This window comes from Pteropus vampyrus, unplaced genomic scaffold (assembly GCF_000151845.1).
Source record: "Pteropus vampyrus isolate Shadow unplaced genomic scaffold, Pvam_2.0 Scaffold68, whole genome shotgun sequence".
In the NCBI taxonomy this organism is placed as follows: domain Eukaryota; kingdom Metazoa; phylum Chordata; class Mammalia; order Chiroptera; family Pteropodidae; genus Pteropus; species Pteropus vampyrus.
Window position 1 is genome coordinate 1,251,269 of NW_011888849.1, and position 22,195 is coordinate 1,273,463.

Sequence of the window (22,195 nt, forward strand, 5' to 3'; positions counted from 1 at the left end):
ACCTATATATGTATTTAGTCTATAGGCTCAGAAGAGTCCATTTAAATTATTTCCATTTACATCTCCATGATCTGTTACTCACAGATCAGGTCTCATAGTTCTCTCCTAATCCACTGGCTTCCTACTAAAACTCTTATGCTGTTTCCTCCTAAAAACATCTATTACTACTACTTTTTCCAACTATGCTCTGATTAAGAGCAATTCAAAATACTGTTTTCTACAATCTTTGACAGCAGGGAAATATTTAAGTATGCTATGCTATATACACACATAAGACTTACAATTTATGAAATTAAATTTCTCACCAATATTTTTCACAGCTAATAGAGACATCAACTTAATAAATACCTAAAAGAATTAAAACTGTAAGATTCATGTATGTTCATTTTCACCTAAAAAGCAAGATTGTCCTTTTGCAATTAACTTTTAGTAGTGAAAATCACTTGTTTTATTTCATTAAGAAAAAATATAAATTCTGTGGCTTTGACCATTTTCAACTTTCTCATTTACATTCTCTCTCAAACTTCTTTAATTCTATCTGATGCACTGTCAATGGTTTGTTCTTGTTGATTTTTGTGTACTTGGAACCAACTTATTATGAAACTATGGAAATGGATATCAAAACATGTCACAAATACCTCATTTATCATCACAGAAAGAACTACCTCATACAAAATAACTTTTTCAAAACACTGGACATGCAAGTGCCAAACCTTTTAAAATTTCTCATACAAAACTAAAAATTGATGCCCAAATCTAACTTTGCTTTCTTAAATGGAGGACAAGAAACAATTTAAACTTTTTGGAGATAGCAAGGTTAGTGTCACTTCTGAATATCACTTCTGTATTTTGAATATGTATATGGGTTTATCTGCAGGAAACCTGCCAGCAAGCTTAATAAGTACTTAAGAATTACTATATTAAATGAGTAAAAAGGTCAAGTGAAAGCCTGTGAATCTTTTCAACGGGACAAGTTGTCGTTAGTGCCATAAATCTGCAGTTATTTTGGTGCTGTCAGGTCTTTTATTGTTTTAATCACTACTCAATTTATAGTTACATATAGAGAGTTGTGGTTTGTATTATAATATTATTCTTTCATGGAGGTATGCATGAAAGGATAAACATACAAATATTTATAATCAGTACTGATCTCATCTTTACTAAATAACTTTCATATAGACATTTTCTAAATTTATGTCTGTAAATAACAGACTGCAAACTTTCTCTTCAAAACTGGAAAGTATTCTGTATTTGAAAAATTTCTTGATTCAAAAATTTTGATTTGTGCAGTATACCTTTTATATTCTTCATATATATAAGAAAATAACTTTTGTATAGTCCATTTCTTCACTATTTCTCTCATATTAACTTACAAAATACTTATCAAGCACTTATTCTGTTTAAGACATTGTTTAAGTGCTATAGTATAGAAGATAAATGATGAGTAGATATAGTTCCTGACATAAAACAATTAAATTATAATAGGAGAAAGGAGGCAAGTCTACAAACAACTCCAATACAAACAAAATAGAAATAAAACTGTAAATGTGGGACAAAGTATCCACATACAGTTAAGTGGAATTAGTAAATGCTTCATGAAAGAGGAGGTAGCACTAAAAATGGTTTTTGGAAGAAATATGGGATTTTTACAGTTATATATGAAGCCAAGGTAAAAAATGGAAGATAGACAGATCCAGGACACAATGAATTTTCTACTTTGGATGCCCATGGTCAGAAATGTATCTGAAAAGAGGCTGAAATAATTTTTTAGCCTGTGGGAGCTTTACTTAATTAGCAAGAGACCCTGAATTTTCTGAATAGGTAAATAGGATTAGAATGTGCTTTAAAAAGAATAATCATCACTGGTATGTGGTAGGATGCACTAAAGTAAGGAGAAAATACTGGAAGAATCTAATTAGAAGACAATTACCATATTCAAAAATTTTAAACTTCGATAATAGAAAGAACAGAAAAGGGAGGATATAAGTTACGGACATTTAAATTTCAAATACTAGATGAGATAATAAACTATGTATTATTTAAGTATTTTTCTTTTTAGAAAAAGATAGTTACTTAGAAACAAGAATTTAACCTTTTTATATTAGGTCAATAAAATTCAAAATCTACTTATTAATGAAAGTTGAACATTGGGTATAGCCTACACTGAAGGTGCCCCTCCATATGTAGGAAGTTGTCCTCTTCACTAAGCACATAGAATAAAGGAGAAAGCACTATCAGAAATGAAAGGAGGAGACAATCAACTAGCCAGGACGATCAACCTAATTAACCCTAGCAAGCAGTCTACTGGGAGCTGTGTTAGCCAGACAATTCATTCTTCTGGAAGACTGGACTATACTCTAGATAATCTCTAACTCCTTTCTAAATTTAACTTCTAATAAATTTTGTTTGGATTAATATAATTATCTCACTGCCACAGTTATTTATGGAATTCAGTGCAAAGTGAAAATGTGGGGTTTCTTGTTTAAAAAATATTAAAAATTTCAAGACAATAAGAGCACCAAATCACAGGTAGGACCCTTCTAAACTCAAGATCCCATATGACTGCACAGGTCCGCACATCCATGAAGTAGGCCCTAAAGAGAGACCACAATCTCATGACTAGCTCCATACCTGCTCACTCTAAGGTGAATCCTAGGCAAAATGCCCCAAAATTTATATTAAAAAATCCCAGTCAGATTCCTTCTCAGGTGAAAAGTCTACCAAAAAATAGGGTATTTACACAGCAGTAAAGGAAACCCATATAAGCTCGCCAGGCCTTCTTTATTAAAAGAGAATAAGAAAAAAAAATCTACTTGAGGGTAACAGAAATAATTCAAGAAATAGAAAATACCTTTTAAAAAACCTCTAATACTCTGGGAGATTTGAAAGATAACATATCCATGTTTTTAAAAGAGAGAACAGTATTCTATGAAAAAAAAACACTTAAAAACAGAAGTGATTCTTTAGAAATTAAAAGTATAATTCATAAAATAGTCTATAGAAGGGCTGAAAATAAAATTGAGAAAATCTCCCAAAATGTAGAACAAAAAAGGTAAAGAAATAGGAAATGAAGGGAAGGATAAAAGATATAGAGGACCAATCTGGGAACCTTATCATCTAACTAATGAGAATCCAGGAAAGAGAGAACAGAAAAATGGAACAAAATTATCTTAAAAATAATAGAAGAGAACTTCTCTGTGCTGAATAAGGACACAAATTTTTTGGAAGGGGCCACTGAGTAAAGGGCTAATTGAATGAAATAAAAGCTCACATCACACATTCCCATGACATTTCAGAATGCTGAGGATTAAAAAACAGATCCTACCCATTTCCAACGATCATGGATGGACCTAGAGGGTATTATGCTGAGTGAAATAAGTCAGACAGATAAATACCATTAGATTTCACTTATATGTTCAATCTAAGGAACAAAAGGAACAAACTAAACAAAAACAGACACACACACAGAGGACAATCTGGTGATTGCCAGAGGGGAGGGGTGTTAGGTGAATAAGGTGAAGAAATGAAGTACAAATTAGTAGTTATAAAATAGTCACCCGACGTAGAGCACAGGGAATATAGTCAATAGTATTGTAATGGCTATGTATAGAACCAGATGGGTGATAGAGTAATCGGGGGATCACTCCATAAACTACATAAATGTATAACCAATGTGCTGTATACCTGAAACTAATATAAAATAAAATTTAAATTAAAAAAAACAAACTAAAAGTAACCAACATTATAAAAATAAACATTTTATGTTCTATTTAAAAAATTATAATAAGGCCCTAGTCACAGACAAAACAAAGTTTTCTCAGGAATTAGAAATACCTGTCATTTCCATTATGTTTTAAATAAATTACATATGGCTTAATGAAAAAAAAAAAAAGAAAAAAAACAGATCCTAAAAACTGGATGCTGGAAGACAATGGAGGAATGAAATGAAAATTATCAGAGAAAAAGCTATTCAATGCAGAATTACATAACTAGCTAAACTATTAAACATGAGACATAAGATATTTTCTGATATGCAAAGATTTAGTGTACTTTCCTTTTAGAAAGAAGTTATTGAGGCAGTTGAGCAAAACCAACCCGTAAAGTAATAAAAACAATGAAGAATCAAGGAAACAGTTCTCAACACAGAGAGCAGAAAAGGCAAGACCCAAGATAACAGTTATGCATAATCTAGCAATTCCACAGAGTGACTAGTACAAATTAGAGAGAAAGGCCTTTGAAGCCATCAGAAGACAGTATGAAGAACTGATAGAGTAAAGGGAAGGGAGGTGGATACCATTATCTTAAATAGAAGAGAATTAAGATACTGACTAGAGTAGAAGGAACCAAAAAATAGAAATATAACTATTTTACATAAAAAATAATAAAAGAAATAAATCATAATGTAACTAGGAGGAAAAGGGGGAAGGGAGAGATTGCTATGTGTGCCTTATTTTCATAGCAAAGAATCACTAGATAGTCTCTATTTTTTTCTTATTAAGATAACCACCAGAAGAAATGAAACATGGTGAACAATGGGTAGTCTGAGAGAGTGTAACTGGGGGTTGAGGAAAGGGCAGGGAGAGAGGCTATTTTCCATCTCAAACTCTTCTGGATTATTTGACTTATTACCATGTACATGTATTAACTGGAATAAAAGTAAATCAAAACAAAATCTTTATTTTAGGCTCTATGAAATAAAACAAACATGAGCAAATTAATCCAGAGGTTGAAAGATTTGTCTACTTTCACAGCACTGGTTAATTGGAAGAATAAAGCATAGACCTCAGCTCTCGAAATTTTTAACATAGTGCTGCTTCTTCAGAAAAAAATTCTTAAAAAGAGAATGATTTTAAAAGTTAAATATTATCTATTTCTGTCTAAACCATGTATCTTCATTTATTATTGAATATATATTTGACTCTCGCTTAAAGAAAGTATATGTTTTAAAATCATTTATGGAAATAAAAAAATGTATATTAAAATTTTAGTGGTACCAGATACATTCAGTAGGGAAAGAGACTATGCCTTAAGCATAAAAACTTTACAAAGGACAATAAATTAGCTCATCAATAAAACACTAACAGGCGAAAGCAAACAATTAAGCCAAGAGAAAAAACTCTAAAGATCAAATAACATTTAGGGCATATTTCCCTGTCTTTTAAGTAGTTTCTTCTATAGCATTTTAATTTTATGATTTAACATATAGTCTGATTTATTTACTGAGTTAATAAAAAGTAAATGATTTTTCTTTGACAATGTGATTTTAAAAACTGTGCTATATACTTAGTGCTGTGCTAGTAAATATTTAACAATAATTCTCTGAGGAAAAAAAGTCTTGATTTGTAAGATCTGCTGATTTCCATAGTCTAACTACTACTATGGCTATAAATGTTATGTCATTGAATGCACAGCTGAGATGAGATGTACCATTTTCTCTCAGTAGGAAGGCATCTGTAATCTTAGAGTAAAAGATATTGGGAGGAATAATCCTATTAATAGATGTTCTTTTTATGAACTGTTTTTTGAGCATCTGTTCTCTACAGCGAGATATACTTTTAACCAGATAATGATTTTCTTGAAAAATACTCAATTATATTAACATATAATTACAGAACCACATGCCAAAGATGAACTCGTTATTCCTAAACATTTTGTCTATTTTTTTAAATTGTTCATCACCACTCCTATTAATGCAAAAAATTGAGTTAATTATATTTGAAAGAAAAAAGAAAACATCTCTCTGGGAAAAAAAGTTTTGATATTTAAAATTCAAACAGAAAGCAGATTAGTTTAAAAACCCTAGAGTAGCAGCAAATATAAGCACAGACAATTACTTTAAAGATAAAACAACAGTTTCTAGAAAGGAATAAATATGAGCACATTGATGATTCAAGATCTTCTATTTATTTCTACTATAAAAATAAACATTTGTTAATATAAACATTTGGATAAATTGAGTCCCTTTAGCAAATAAACGTGAAGAAATTAAAAAATCATTATCATTTACATGTACCCATTAGTGGTTGTAAATCAACAAAATATCTTTATTGAACCAAACACATGAGTAGCATTTATGAAGGAAGGAAATGTTAATTATTCTTTCCAGAAGCAGACCAGTGCTGGGTCTCTGGGCAGTACATTCACACTAAAATGCTACTGAGGTCCATTTGGCAATCATGAAGAATTGGATAGGTTTGAGCTGCTCAACAATTTCTCCTATTTATATACACGTAAGTGGTGAATGAATCTTTAATGCTGTTTTAAATTACCCCAAAGAATGCTTATAAATTAAGATTAAAGTAAGTGTCCTAAATGCATAGAAAAAGATGACATAGAATATATGCCAAAATGTTAACAGTAGGTCATTCTTTGACAAAATAATTTTTATTTTCTTCTATACTTAGCTGTATTTTCTAATTGTTTGGAAAAAATTTTTAGAAACGAGGAGGGTCATTTACACATTTGAAAGAGTAAAATCTGCTGATTCCAAGAGTACTAATTTAGGGATAAAATAATATTTATTTCGTATACTATTCAGACTTCACTGACATTAGCTAGTTTTATAGTGAATATTTTTCACAATTAATAATTTTTTAAATAGCTGTACAGTGCAAAAGTATAGAATCCACAGCTAAATAGTGAGTTAAAATGTAGGCATAAATACATTAAAATGAAAATACATTAAAATGAAATTAATACTATAAACAGCCTTAAAACAATAACAGAGAAAAAACAAAACTAATATTTGTTAAGAGTGCCTACTTTATGCCATGCGCCCTGCCAGGCAACTTTTATACACATTCTTATAATTTCATCCTATGATAGTCCTATGGGAAAAATGGATTATGCCCATTTTGCAGAAGGTACGAGGCTCAGAGAGTTTAAGCAACTTGCCAGGATTCCAAAGACAGTAAATTACAAATCTAAGGTTCAAACCTAAGTCTTTCTAACTCTAGAGCCCATCCTATGCTCTCCTCACTTCAATGCCCTAGTCCCCATGAACAATAACATATAAATGTGTTTAGCTCTAACTGAGTAATAAAACACAAGTTCCGTGGGACAAATAAAACATTTAGCGAGGCAGCTTAACACTAGGGGTAATGGGGAAATACCTTATTATAAATACTGCCTATTTATCATTATTATAAATACTTCCTATTATTACTATAAATATTGCCTATTGATTATTATTATAAATACTGCTTATCATTATTATAAATACTGCCTATTTAGCTTGCTGCAAAGTCCTATGGCCAGTGGAAAGCCTGGCTTCTCTGCTAGAGCATAGCGAAATGCAGATGAATACGTTAGTTAAAATGGAAGCAAGAAAGTTCTTTACTTTTTCCATCCCCTGCATAGCTTGGCTGACTCTCTTAAGAGAAAAAGATGAGGGAAATAATATGCCAATTCTCTCACTCATCCAACCCTGGAGATAGAGGTATTCAAGTGGAAAATTCTGGTGATCCTCCAAATCCTACAGATTTCTACTGCTGTCACAAATGAAGCAGAAAAGTGAAAATGACAAAGTTCTTACCCTGGGTTCCATCAAAACCATTATTACCCATTAATTTTTATTGTTCTCCTACCTTGTGAGCAGAGAACAAAATTCTATTGGGTGGATTATAACTTTTCTGGTACCAATATTACTTTTACTGGGTAATGCGGTCAGCAAATGCACATCAACACTGTCTTTGAAAGAGAAAAAAATTCTTTCACAACAACGGTAGGGACTGACAAAAACTAAACATGCAGTAAAGCCAACAGTGGAGTTTTAAACTAAAAGTGTTCAATGTTAAGTACTTTTTAGGGTTGAAGGATAAGAGAGACGCCTTTACCCCACAGAATCTACTTCTGTGTCCAATTGCAGTATTGGCCAATACTTGAACTATATGAAAGAGTGGCCCTTGGTTTCACAGCTCCCACTGACTCTCACTCACGGCAGTGTTTCTGAACACAGCCAAAGCCTCCATACTTACTTAACTCCTCATGTCTATTAGCGGGATAGCTAGTTCTGCTTAAGATGACCTGGGACTGAACATGATAAATATCTTCTGAAGCTTCTTTGAGGGTGGAAGGTGTTCAGAACTGGCCCCTCTCTCTATTTGGGTCGAAGGTAAACTTGAAACGAATGAATCATTTTTAGCTTAAAATGTTTAAATAAAAATGGTAGCTTATATAAATAATGCCATGTGTTGCTTAAAAAATATACATTTAATAACATTGCCTCTGTTCTTACTTGAAATAAAACTATTTAGATGAACATTTTACACAATTTCAGGATTTCAGAGAATACACTAAGTCCTGATATAATTATCAACTTTGGCTAAAATTTACCATAGTCAATAATTTAACATTTTTGCTTAGAAATTATGCTTATAGTTCATCCCCTAAATAGGAGTACACTGTTGTTAGGACTATTTTCTCTTTTCCTAACTGTGAACTATAATTCTCTTTTTATTTGATCATGCCCTATATTTATTGTTGAATTTGTTGATCTGCACTGTCTAAAAATTTATTTCCTTTATAGAAAAACCCACATTAGATGACATAAAAATTCAAAATAGCAAATGAATACTCACTAAAACTATAGATTCTATGCGTGATTTAGTTAGGCCAGGAGAGACTCAAGACTATGTCACCAGAATCTGTCCTACAAGAAAGTATGATTTCTCTCCAGATATCAGCCTCTGAGATGAGGCATTTACCCCAAATACTTTTAACATATACCCTCTATTAATCTTACCACAGTTATGCACAAAATCCCTACCCATCACCTAGTGCCAACCTGTGAAGTAGATATTGCAACATAAAAACATAATGGGCATATCTGTATACAAGTGCATGCACATGTACATGTTTATTGAGGATGGCTGGAAGTATGGAGATTTATATTGACAACAAAATGAATTCGAATTTATTCCATAAGTATTTAATGTGTATTATATGAGGAATACTTTTTAAGAAATCAGTTGATATAAAAATTAAATATATATACAGGTTCCCTTTTTCAACTTAAGGACAGCAATTAGGAATATCATTCCAGGGTAAGTTTCTAAAAGTTCTTTGGCATACATTCATGATTAAAATCTTTTTAAGAAATTTTTCTATTTTTTAGCAACATTTTCCTTCAACTATTCTAATCAGCCCTTTGGAACAACTCCTGACAAAGAAAGAGAATAACATTTTTTTTTTTCCCATCTTAAACAAGGGGGATGGTTGGAAGCAGTTGGATAGGCTCCAAATTAAATACTTTATTTTTGTGTTGAGATATGGCTTATCATGAGATAAAAGGATCTATAAATTTTTTCCTATTTTATGTGTACAAAAACTACTCCATGTTTTAACCATAGTTCTATTATTTCTGAATATACCTAATGATAACATGTACGTCCCACCATAATTGCTTTGGCTTTTGCACTCTTCATCTGAAGAATCCAATGTTTCAGCCTATTCATACCCAAATGTCCCTGCTATATCTGTTTTTTAATGTTTCATCATTACATTGTTCAAAATGTAGATGCGCTATGACTATATATCAGAATGGAATAATGTTCCTATTTTACTTTTAATCTCTGGCCTAAAAATATCCAATCATTTCTTGGCTTTTTCTACCTGGAAAAGCCACTGACTATACTGACTTTTATAAAAACTACTCTTATTGGAGTTTATTTCTGTTTAAGTCTACACTGTCAAATTCATGATTTTATTTTTGTTTTGGTGGAAAGTTGTAGTTATTTTGGTTAAAAAGTAAAAAAAATGAAAACTTCAAATAACTAAGTTGTGATTCTTTACAAATTGATTTACGATATTGAAAATAAAATATTCAAACTATGTAGTTGGTTTTAACAAGTAAACCTCAAACTAAAACTGAATTCTAAAATATACTTTAATAATCAAAATTACAATACAATATTTTGAAAATGTTTTATACTTACAGGCAAATGAGTAAACACTTGAAAGATGCTTCTCAAAAAATTAATAAGATCCATTAAATAACCACTAGCTCTTCCATCTGGCTCAGACATTGTCCAGTCATAATCAGCAAGCTGAACAAATTCATCAATTTTTTGATTAAGTTTGGTATATATTTCTCCTTCTGCTGCATGTCGAGCATCCTGAAAGGACAAAAGAACAACAATCAAAATAAACACAGAAGCAGATGATAAAACAAGTTTTCTTAAAACTCTAAATTTTGTTTTATATCGTTCTAATATTTTAGCATTTTCTAATGTTTTAGTAATTTATTTGAAGTCCAAGAAAACTGTTTTTTTGGTGGCAGTACTCTATTTATTTGACTAGACATCACTTTGTTTTTTATCCAACCTCACTATCTACTTTTTTATCTTTATGTGGTAGGACAATTTGAGTTATTAATTGTAAATTTTTCTCACAGCTCTAAGAAGACCCTTAGGAGAAACAGAATTGGAAAAACAGAAAATGTCAAGAATGCAAAAGTCCACCCCCATCCATTGACTCACTGAGGAAAATTAAGTTGGGACTATCACAGCAGAAATTAAATAGTTGCTGGTGTTTTAAGTTGAATGACGCAAAAGAAGGAGGTAGGTGTGTGAGTGTGTGTGGGGGCGGGCACGGTGCGGGGAGAGAAGTTAACTTCTCGGAGGAGGAGAAAAGAAATGAAGGGAATGATGTAAAAATAAAAGAGTAAGATCTCCAAATAGTCTCTCCTCCATAAAAGCAATCAGAAAACAAGCAAAAATTGTCAAAAATCAACTTTTCCAGTACTCTGGAAATTAACTTAAAACTTACAGCAATCCAGTCAGCATTTACTAAAAACTTTTAAAATAACAGCTGAATCTTGGTAAAAAAAACAAGCTTTGTGGCATTTTAATGTGCCTTATTTCCATTCTCTCTCCCCTGGTTCAGCTCTGCAATACCCTTAAAAATCAACATCCTACAATTATGGTGAAAGTCAGCAGCCTGTCAGCCAACAAAGGGGGCAGAACGGGGTTGAAGCACATTCAAAGCCATATTTCCAGAGAATTATCATTATTTGACCTATCTGGTAGTTCCCTGGACAAACTCAGCTGCAGGGATGTCTTTATATGACCTAAATTTGGGCTTGTCCAGTACAAAAAGCCTTTTCCCTGGAAGCATTTGCTGAAAACAGTTAGATGTAATTATTTAACATAGAATGCCTTAGGCGGTGCATAACAGGGCACATAATAAGCTAATCAAAGGGCTTAAACAAAAACCTGAGGAATGAGAAGTCAATAGATGGTTTTGAAAAGCTCTCAAACATTCCTTGAAATCAAGAAGGCCATGTACACGTGTAGGCTGTGCACAGGCTCAGGAAAGACCTGAGAAGGCTCTAAGTTCTCATTTATGGCTGACCTTGAAGCTCTGTGCAAGCAGGAAGTAAAAGTTAAAGTAGAGTTGTCAAATGCCTGAGCCCCGAAGCATGCCCCAATACACACATTGAGAGTCCCTCAGCAGACTGAGAAAAGTACTGGTTTCAACCTTTTAAGGAAATCTGCATCCAATCATTAGTTGGCCATTAAGCTAACCAAGCAGAGACTTCAGTGTCTACACGTGACAAAGAATACAGACTTTATAGAATTCAGAAAAGTAACAAACGAACCACCACCAGGAATACAACAACAAACCCTGGAGAGAGAAGAGTATCTGATTTCCTGAGTTGTCACATTATTTTAAATGTTTTCAACAAAAATTTACAAGTCACACAAGGAAATGAGAAAGTATGACCCATACACAGGGAGAAAAAAAAAAATCAATAGAAATTGTCCCTGAGGAAGCCGAAACATTGGACTGATAGGACAAAGACTTTAAACCAGCTATTTAAAACATGTCCAAGAACTAAAGGAAACCATGTCTAAAGAACTAAACAAAAAAATGAAAACAATGCCTCACAAAATACAGAATATAAAGAGACAGAAATTTAAAAAAGAATTAAAATAGAAATTTTGTAGTTGAAAAGTATAATAAATGAAATGAAAAAAATCACTATGGGGGTCAAAAGCAGCTTTGAGCAGACAGAAGACAAAGGAGATATGATCAACAATATAAGCCAACTAAATCTAACAGACATCTACAGAACACCTTACTCAACAACAGAAGGCTATGCATTATTCTGAAGTGAACATGGAACGCTATTCAAAATAGAGCACATTAGGCCACAAAACAAGCCTTAAAAGGACTGAAGTCATACAAAGTATGTTCTCCAACCACAATGGAACAAAACTAGAAATAACAAGGATATTTGGAAAAGTCACTGCTATGTAGAAATTGAACAATAGATTCCAATAAATAACCAATGGGTCAAAGAAGAAATCATGATCAAAATCAGAAAATACTTTGAGATAAATGAAAACAAAACACAATAGCAAAACTCATGGGATGCAGAAAAAGCATTGCTTAGAGAGAAATTCATAGCTACACATGCCTATGTTATAAAAGAAGAGAGATCTCAAATCAATAACCTAAACTTCCACTTTAAGAAACTAGAAAAAGAAGAAATGATAGCTGGGGTTCTCTCTCACTCTCAGACAGCAGCACTCTGATAGAATGGCATGAGGGAGATTGGAGGACTGAAGACTAGTCATTGTGGCCTTTGGAACGAAGGCAAAAGAGCCCCATGCCTAAGCTTTTCTTTTAAGGGATCGCACAGACTTGGAGAGGGAGCATCTTGAAAGTTAAAACTGGAACAATCTCTGCCTTTTACTCAGGTTTTTTGGACTGCACAATCCCTTGAAATTTTTTGGACCACCTTAAGGAGGGCAGACAACTTGCCACCCTGACTAGTAGAGCCTGACGGCTAGATTTAATTTGATGGGGTTGGGGAGTGGGGAGGTGGCAATGTGATATTTCTGGCAAATCTAATACTTATTTAGGTTCTTACTTTAACTAAGAAGAGACCGAAGTATCACTCACCATTATTAGTCACATATTACATTTGAATACAACTTAACGTAATACATGATTTATATCGTTTCTATGTATAAGAGCACGGTAAAGACACTGAGATGAGTAAAACAGCTCCTACCCTAAAGGATCTCACAATCCAGGGAGAGATACAATATAACAAAACATTATATGACTGCTGCTATATTAGAGATTTAACAAAGCATCCTAAGTAAACAAAGGAAATAATTACTGCTAATTTGATAAAAAGCTTTGTAGAGGGGATATCATTTGAGTTGTAACTTTAAAAAGTATAATCATAAAAAGTATGACCAGTACAATCAAAATACTCTTACTTAGGTATTTTGGTTTGTATGACTTAAGAAATTTTCAAAAAAACAGTGTAAAAGAAGGTAAACATGATTGATCAAAATACTGTATATCATATTCACATTTTGAAGCTTCTTTTGACTCCCTCTCCAATTTTCACAATGTCTAACTACTTACTACTTACTGCCATATTGGGCTGAAGAAAGCCAACTACTACTACTATCTTTCCATTTGCATGCCTGCCTTCACAGTTAGGATTGAAACAGCAATTCCAAGAAAAAATTTTCTTCTCTCCCTACTCAGAGGTCTAACACAAATGTGAAAGATAATGAAAACTCTCAACAGTGTCTGTCTTCAACTATATAAGAAAGTAAACATTACTTTAGATTAAAAAGGAACTTAAGATGTTATTAATTGAAATGTTAATGAAGCATTAAATATGACAGTAGCAAAATGACTTTTGGCTCAAAATAAAGTTGCTTATAGCACTGTTAACTATTAGTGTTTCTCTATTAAAATCTCTAATATAATACAATTCTCAGAAAAATCTTTAAGGTTGAGAAGCATAATATTAATTTTATCAATCACTTATGAACAACTATAAATTTGGCACTCTGAGCAATGTAGACAGAAAATGTCCACTAAAATATAAGCAACATTAAGGCAAGAAGTTTGGTCTGTTTTTGTTCACTGATGTATCCCCAGTACCTAGAACAGTGCTTCCAACAGAATAGGCAATAGATGAATACTTGTCAAAAAAATTTTTTTAAATCATTACTGTCTTAAAGAAGTTTATGACCTACTTGGAATAGAAAAGTGCCACAAATAAAATAATCACAAAATGAGTAAATATTAACAAATTAGTACTGACTACATGTGTAGTAAATGTGTAGCGAAAAAGGAGAAATCATGTGGACTGGAAAGAAGGTTTATGTCACTTGCCGTTCCAGTTACTATTGTTAATTAACAAACTACCCTCCTCCCAAATCTTAGTGACTTAAAATAACAAGCATTTTATTATGTTCATAGGTTCTATGTGTTACAAATACAAACAGGGAATAGTGGGGATGACTCTGCTCCACTGTATCTGGGACCTCAGCTGCGAACGAGACTCAACAGCTGGAGATTAGAATCATCTGGAGGTTTCTCCACTCACATGTCTGGCACCTGGGATGGGTAGCCTCTTCATGCACCTTGGCTTCCTCACAGCATGGTGGCTACAGGGTACCTGGACTTCTTACATGGCAGCTGAGGCCTCTGAGTATGTGTTCCATGCTTGCAATAAGGTAGAAGTGACATTGCCTTTTTTGTCCTGGCCTCAGAGTTTCACAACTTTATTTTCACTATATTATATTGGTTAAAGCAGTCATCAACCTGCCCAGATTCAAGGGGAGGGGACATAGATCTCCACTTCTCACTTAGAGAAGTGTCGAGGAATCCATGGCCGTTTAAAAAAATCACTATCCTGCTAATAATGAACAATGGAGAAATGACCCATAAAGAATACAAGCCAGAAGTTTGAGAAAATAGGAAGGGGTTTGATTTCCACTATTTCATTTATCTTTATATCTTGAGCAAATACTTAATTTTTATAAATCCTGGTTTTTCTCATCTGTGAAAAGAGAACCATCACTATCTCAGAGGGCTGTTTTGAGCTTTTGAGCATTACACAAACTTTTATAATTAACATAAAGTACTCTAACAGTACTAAGCACCCAGTAAGTGCTCCAAAAAATATTTATTTCCTTACACCCATTAGTGTTGGGTACCTAGCAATGCTCAATAAATGTTTACTTAGTGAACTGTAAGAAAACAATCAGTATGTCAGAATTCCAAGCCATCCAATTTGTCCAAATTAGCTTACCTTCCTGTAGTTATTTGCATGTAAGGGCGAAAAAAATTGGGTATTAAACATTCACAGAATGTTTTTTTAAAACATGAAACAGTAGTGAAAAGGGGATCATATTGAATGTGCATTAGACATGGTAGTAATATATGTCTCTTTAACCTCCCTAACAGAATCAGGGGCAGATACCTAAGTTTGCAAATGCTTATGGCCATCACACCCCCTAATGATACCGCTTATTTGCCAATTTCTCAAAGAAATATAAAAATGTATATTTATCACTTTGTATTTTGCCCCAGTGTTCATCATCAGTCCCTTCTATTTCACTACCTTTACTAGATCTAAGCAGATGAATATAGGTCACTATAGAAATGAAATTAAACTGCAATTCCAGAAGGCAACCAGATAAGGGAGGCCTAAAGATCAGAACCATATACTTATCCCATAATATTTAACCTACTTCCCTTCTATGACCAGGCAAAGAAACTTTGGAGTCTGGTTGCTTTAACTCTCTACTAAATTCTCTAGCTGCACTCAGACTGCTTTATATGGTTTCTCTTGCTTTTCTGGGTTGCCTCTGATGTAAGCAGGAAGGGAAAGAGATGCCTCTCCTACAAACTCACAGAACTAAAATACTTTGGTGAAATTTAAGATGTCTTAAAAAAATAACTATTCTTTTACGATTCTAATTTAAATCCATTTTTAAAATGAATGCTATATTTAATTCCTCCTTTTTACTATATTGAATTTTGTTAGAAAGAAGAGAGTTATTTCAGATTTTCTTGAACTTTTAAAATAAGTATGGGACAATTAAAACATTAACCAAAAATTGAGAGAGGGAGAGGGACCAAATATCTAAAAATTTTGAAGTGATAAAACAAACACTGTATTATTTATCTGGAGGAAGAAAAATTATAAAAACGATGATGATGAAACCATTCACATTATAGTCAAATGAAGTCATTAAAATTATATGCTTTCTGGATAGTGATTCAAAAGTCACTAATTTTCTGAAAAGGAACCAAGCAAAATAAAGAGAAAAACAACAATTTATTAATTTTTGTTAGAGCACTGCTGATTAATCTACTTTCCTGAGATGACACCAAGAGCAGGTTCCACCTTTCCCATAAACTATCCAGGGTAAGGTAACTTTCCACAACATATTAAACAAAATTTTGGGGAAGGGTAGTTTATATTTTTGAAGTTTATTGACATTTTCCATAGGCTATAATAGTAACCAAAGAAATCTAAGGGAATCAGTGGCTATGCTGTGTGAAAAAAATTTCAGACAGCCTTTCTAGGCAGAAAAATATTTTGAAGTCAACACTTGAAAGATCTTTGCTAAGGATTCTGCTTATTTTATAATCCAGACAAATATAATCATTAGAAAAAAAATATGTGCATGAACTGTATGAACTGACTCACTACATTCTATTTTTAAAGAAATTGGAACAAAAAGACAAAACATTTTCATTCTAACTTTTCCTATATTCATATACAAAGGTACATTTCTAAGGTACGTATACAAAGAAATTTCTAAAAAAGATTTTGAACTATAATTTAGAGACGGTTAAGAAATTAGTTTGGAATTCTTGAGTTCTACTACAGTTGAAACCAAATACTCTCAATCCTTATGACCTCATCAGAAAGTCAGAAACATATGAACTAAGTCCTAAATTAAATGTTTAAAGGTTCAGTTTATAAACAAAGCAATTAATTCTTCTTTCATTAAAAACAAACAAAAAACAGTGCCCTCTGGAAGCAGAAATGTATCTAGCATAACTGGATTACTTTATTAATATGTTTAAGAATTAAACGATGCTGTAATATTAGTGGTTCTCAACCACAGGTGTGCAACAGAACCACCTAAGAAACTTTAAAAAAAAAAATACACATGCGCAAACTTCACCCTAAACCTCCTAGACCATGAGCATGTGTCTTTTAAATAAAAGCTAACTAGTAACAGCTAAACATTTTAGTAAACATCTATGATTTACTGTCTATTATCAATTCCGCCTTCTTAGGACAGCCCCCAAACACATTTTGGAAACCCACTCTGCCCCCATTCACAGCTCCATTTGGTCTGCATAAAATACCACCTATACCTAGTTCCAAGGATGGATCCTGATGAGCTCAATTAGCAATTATCATTATCTTATCCTAAGGAGTTCCATAGCACCTAGTGGAAAATATGCCCTCTTCCTTCAGATGACAGTGCATGAGGATATGAGGTTTGACACTGTGACCAAGCAGCCATTCTGTGGCTAGAAGGAGAGCATCTATAGCTGCTGGGCCACCATGTGTAGTCTAAAGATGAGGTCAAAATTATATAAAGCAGAGATGAAAGATGGAGGAACTCTGGGTCCTTGGTGACATCTCAGCCGTTGGTTTCAGCCTCACATGAAATCTGCCCTATTCTTGGACTTTCCAATTACACTATAATAATTTTCCTTTTTTATTTAGGACATTTTAATTTGTTTTTTTCTATCAATTCTTGTCAATTGGCCTTGATTAATATAAGTATGCTAATGGCCTTGATTAATATAAGTATCTTAGTTGAAACATTTTATTGAACAGTCTAGAAAAAAGGTTACATTTAATATTACTCACTTGGAGCAAGGGGAACATTTCTATGACATTTTTCTGAGCATTAAAAATCTAAGTGGGAGATGAAGTTGGAACTGTCAAAACTAAGGTATACTCTAGCTAATTTCTTCCTACTCTAATTCAAGAAATAATGCTTCAATTATCTACTATCTTGATCTAGGAATTTCTAAAGGTAATAACATACAGCATCCAACTCATTACCCAGTGTCACTGTTGACACTATAGACAGAGCAGGGAAAATTAAACACAGGAACCTACTAATTTGTTATGCTAGGGTAATGGGTGTGATAGGAGCAATTAAAAAGAAATAAATCGAAGATTAACTCCAGATTTTCCAGTAAAAGAGGCAAGAAAAATGGTGGTACAGTAGTCCCCGCTAATTGGTGGTCTTCCTATTCCAAGATCCCCTCAGTGGATGTCTGAAAGCATGGAGAGTACAGAACCCTATATATATTGTTTTTAGTATATACGTGCATGTGCGTGTGTGCGTGTGCATACGTATGTACATACATACATACATACATACATACATACATACATACATACATACATTTTTCACTTAAAGGAAGCATTTTACAGCTTCTTTTTGGCAGATCTGAACTGCAAGCATCACTATTCTTGTGCTTTGGGGCCATTACTAACTAAAATAAAGGTACTTGAATACAAGCACTGTGATTCTGTAAGAGACAACCGATCTGATAACCAAGTGAGCTACTAAGTGACAAACAGGAGCGTAGTGTACACAGTGTGGAGACGCTGGACAAAGGGATGATTCATGTCCCAGATGGGATGGAAGGGGATGGCATAAGACTTCATCGTGTTATTCAGGACAATGTGCAATTTGAAATGTATAAATTGTTCATTTCTGGAATTTTCCATTTAATATATTTGGACCAGGGTTGACCGAGGATAACCGAAATCACAGAAAGCAAAACCGAGGATAAGGGGGAATTACTGCACCAACATAAAAAAGTAGATAGGAAGAGAAGCCAATTTAAGAATTACAATTTTTTATTTAGCTACTTTAGACATCAGTGTGACAATCAAGAAAAGTTGTTTTATGTTTGGTACATAAAACCAATCAAAACATAAAAGAAATTTCCTTGCTTATGCTTCAAATTAATTTAGTGAAATGGCTACTTTTCACAAGATTTTTTTCATTATATTACTGTGATTCAAAAAAAAAAAGTTGTAGGTTTTAGGATATATGCTATGTCTTATACAAATATCCAAATGCCTTCAAATCCAGGCAGGTAACATGAATGAGTATGGCAGGCAAGATGATTGTGGCAGGCAGGATGATTGTAAAGCATAAATCTCATCTAAACATATTCAAATTCAAAATGCTACAAAACCAAATCAAATTATTACATACTGTAGTTGTTTATTTGCAGTTATCTGCCCTTTTAGGTTAAAAAACCCTACTGCTTAAGAACCAATCCACATCTTTTCCTCAGCAACTAGCACAGAACGATAGAAATATATTTCTGCTCAAAAAACATCATTTAATGTATCCTCCCAGGCCAAAACTATCAGTATCAAAAAAAAGTTCCAACCAATTATTACTTTGTTCACAGAAATGTCTTTTGAAATAATCAAAGCCTTACTTTAGACAAAACAAAATATTTCATTTATTGCTCCTGATCAAAGTAGCCTGTCCTAGAAAACCTAAATCCCTCATACAGCCACTTGTTAGCTACACCACTTCTAGTGATACACAGGAAAAGGCAATATAGATTTTGAGCTACAATCAGTCTAGAATAATTTAAAATCCAGCTTCTGGATTATCTAGGATTGTTGTAGGTCATTATGAATTGAACTATTTTCTAATTTTCAAATTACCTAAATTACCTCCTTTTCCTTTTTAAAAGGTGGGTGCTACATTTTAATCTTTCCAGTTTTCAGGGGCTTTTGTACCTCACAAGGGTTAAAGAATGGCTAGGGGCTTTATAATAGCATCTGCCTCTTCTTAGGTAATCTAGGTTGTTGTCTCAGGTTTGCAAATCACCTGATATAAATAGCTTTTTGAAGTATTTGACCATCTCCTTTCCTATTCTATTTCTGCTTTCTACCACCTTTAAAAGAGATACTTGTTATAATTGACTACTGATGATAAATTACAGAAAAACAGAAAGCTGAACACTTTCATGTATCCATGGGGGTTGAGGTAGTCTATAAATTTTGTTGATTTTTTTTTCTTATAGAACTGAAAAACGCTTTTGCTTTTTCTGTTAGTTTTTATGTTTTGGCAAAGTAGCACCACTATTATTCACTTTTACGTATAATTGACCTAATTATTCATACTATTAAAAGTATTTAAGTTTTTGCTTTTCTCTGATCTACCTTTTAGGATTTTATGTAATTCAAATGAATTTCATCAGCTGCTAGCATAAAACTTGTTTTATGCAGTCTCTCTAATAGGGGAAGATAAGAAGAGAAACTGGTATTAACAGGTAATAAAATAAATGTTACAAGTATTGCTTTTAAAAAATGACCATCATTCTCCACACCCTAGTTATTTTCTAACATGCTGATTATATAATTATTACTATCACACTCTTATTATTCCTGTTTCCCTTTACACTTTCCCTCCATCTTTTTTAACTCAACTCCCAGAGAACAAAAAATTCATCTATCTATCCCCTATAGTTTCAATTAATAAAGTAGTTACTCAAATTTTACAAAATGACAATCAAGTGGGACAATAAGAAATAGTACAAAGGAACACCGCCAATAACACAAAAAACTATACATAAAACATATAAGTAATCAGAAGTTGAAATGTAATTAATCAGTCAATAGTGCTAACACTGCAATAATAAATCAGCTTTATAATGTAAAACAATTTAAAAATTATAATTTAAATGGGAAATTTAAAAAATTTAAAAAATTTAAAAAATTTAAAAAATTCCTAAAACCTTTCTAATACCTTACTAGTTTTAAATGTATATCAGTCTACAAATTTATCTTTATTACTAAAAATTAAATAAACATAAATTTATTTTACTCATACTGTTACACTTCAGTTATTTGAGTCGCATATGTAGTCAATAATCAGGAAGGAAGCCAAAAATGTCTCTGAGTAGCCAGAAGTGATATTATACTTCACACGCCGAAAAATAAGTTGTGGTAAATCCTATGATAGAATACTATACTAAATTGAAAAAAAAACCAGCTACATGTAACAACACAAATGAAATATCACAAATTATGTTGAAAGTTACACATATAAAAAGATGCACTTTTATGATTCCATATAAAGATGACAAAACAGACAAAACTAATCAGTGCTGTTTAAAGTCAGTACTGAGAGAAAGAAAAGCTAATGACTGGGAAGAGGCATAAGGGAGGCTTCTATAACGCTACCAATGCTTTTTTTTCTTCACCTCATAATTACATAGGTAAGTTCACTTTTTTTTTTTCAATTTAAACAGAATTTACTTTTTAGAGCAGGTTCACAGCAAAACTTAGAGAAAGATACAGAGATATCCCATATACCACCCTGCCAGCCCCATTTGCCAGTCTCCTCCACTATCAAAATGATCCACCAGAGTGGTACATTTGTTACAATCAATGAACCTACATCTTTATCACCCAAAGTCCATAGAACCACTAGGGTTCACTCTTGGTATTATACATCCTATGGGTTGGACAAATAAATGTATGATATGTATCCACCATTATAGTATCATACAAAGTAGTTTTCACTGCCCTAAAAATCCCCTGTGCTCTATCTATCCATCCCTCCCTATCTATGACCCCCAGTGCATGGCTTCATGTTTTGCCTTTTCCTGATTATCACATACTTGGAATCATATGATATGTAGCCTTTCGGATTGGCTTCTTTCACTTAGTAACGTATCATTTAAAGTCCTTCTCCTTTTCATGGCTTTATAGTTCATTGCTTTTTAGTGCTAAATAACATTCCATTGTCTAAATGTACCAGTTTTTCCATTTACTTAACTGAGGGACATCTTGATTGTTTACAAGTTTTGGCAATTAAGATTAAAGATGCCATAAAATTATATGTGTAGATTTTTGTGTGGACATAAGTTTTCAGCTCACCTGGGTATATAACAAGGAGTGTAAATGCTAGATCACATGGTAAGAGTACGTTTAATTTTGTATGAAATTGTTAAACTGTCTTCCAAAGTGGCCGTAACATTTTACATTCCTACCAGCAATGAATGAGAATTCCTGTTACTCCATATCCTCGTGAGCATTTGGTGGTGGCAGTATTTTTGATTTTGGCCATCCTAAGAGATATGTAGTGGTATTTCACTGTTAATTTGCAATTCCCTAATAATATATGATGAGAAGCATTTTTTCATATACATATTTGCTACCTGTATATCTTCTTCAGTGAGGTCGTCTGTTCAGGCCTTTTGCCCATTTTTTAATCAAGTTGTCCATTTTCTTACTGTTGGATTTTAAGAGTTCTTTATATGTATAAAACATATAAACATATATGTACATATGTAAACATATATATACATATATATGTATATATATAAAATCAGTAAAAAACTGGTA

General features: G+C 32.8%; 1 protein-coding gene across 2 annotated transcripts in view; it reads right to left on the bottom strand.

Annotated features, from left to right (window-relative positions):
• The window catches only part of EXOC6 (exocyst complex component 6), a 175,533-nt gene that overhangs the window by 51,488 nt on the left and 101,850 nt on the right, over window positions 1-22,195 (bottom strand). For both annotated transcript variants that reach the window (XM_011361567.2, XM_011361566.2), the window contains exon 18: window positions 9,936-10,115. In XM_011361567.2, the coding sequence (XP_011359869.1) occupies window positions 9,936-10,115 (180 nt within the window). The remainder of the gene's footprint in view (window positions 1-9,935; window positions 10,116-22,195) is intronic.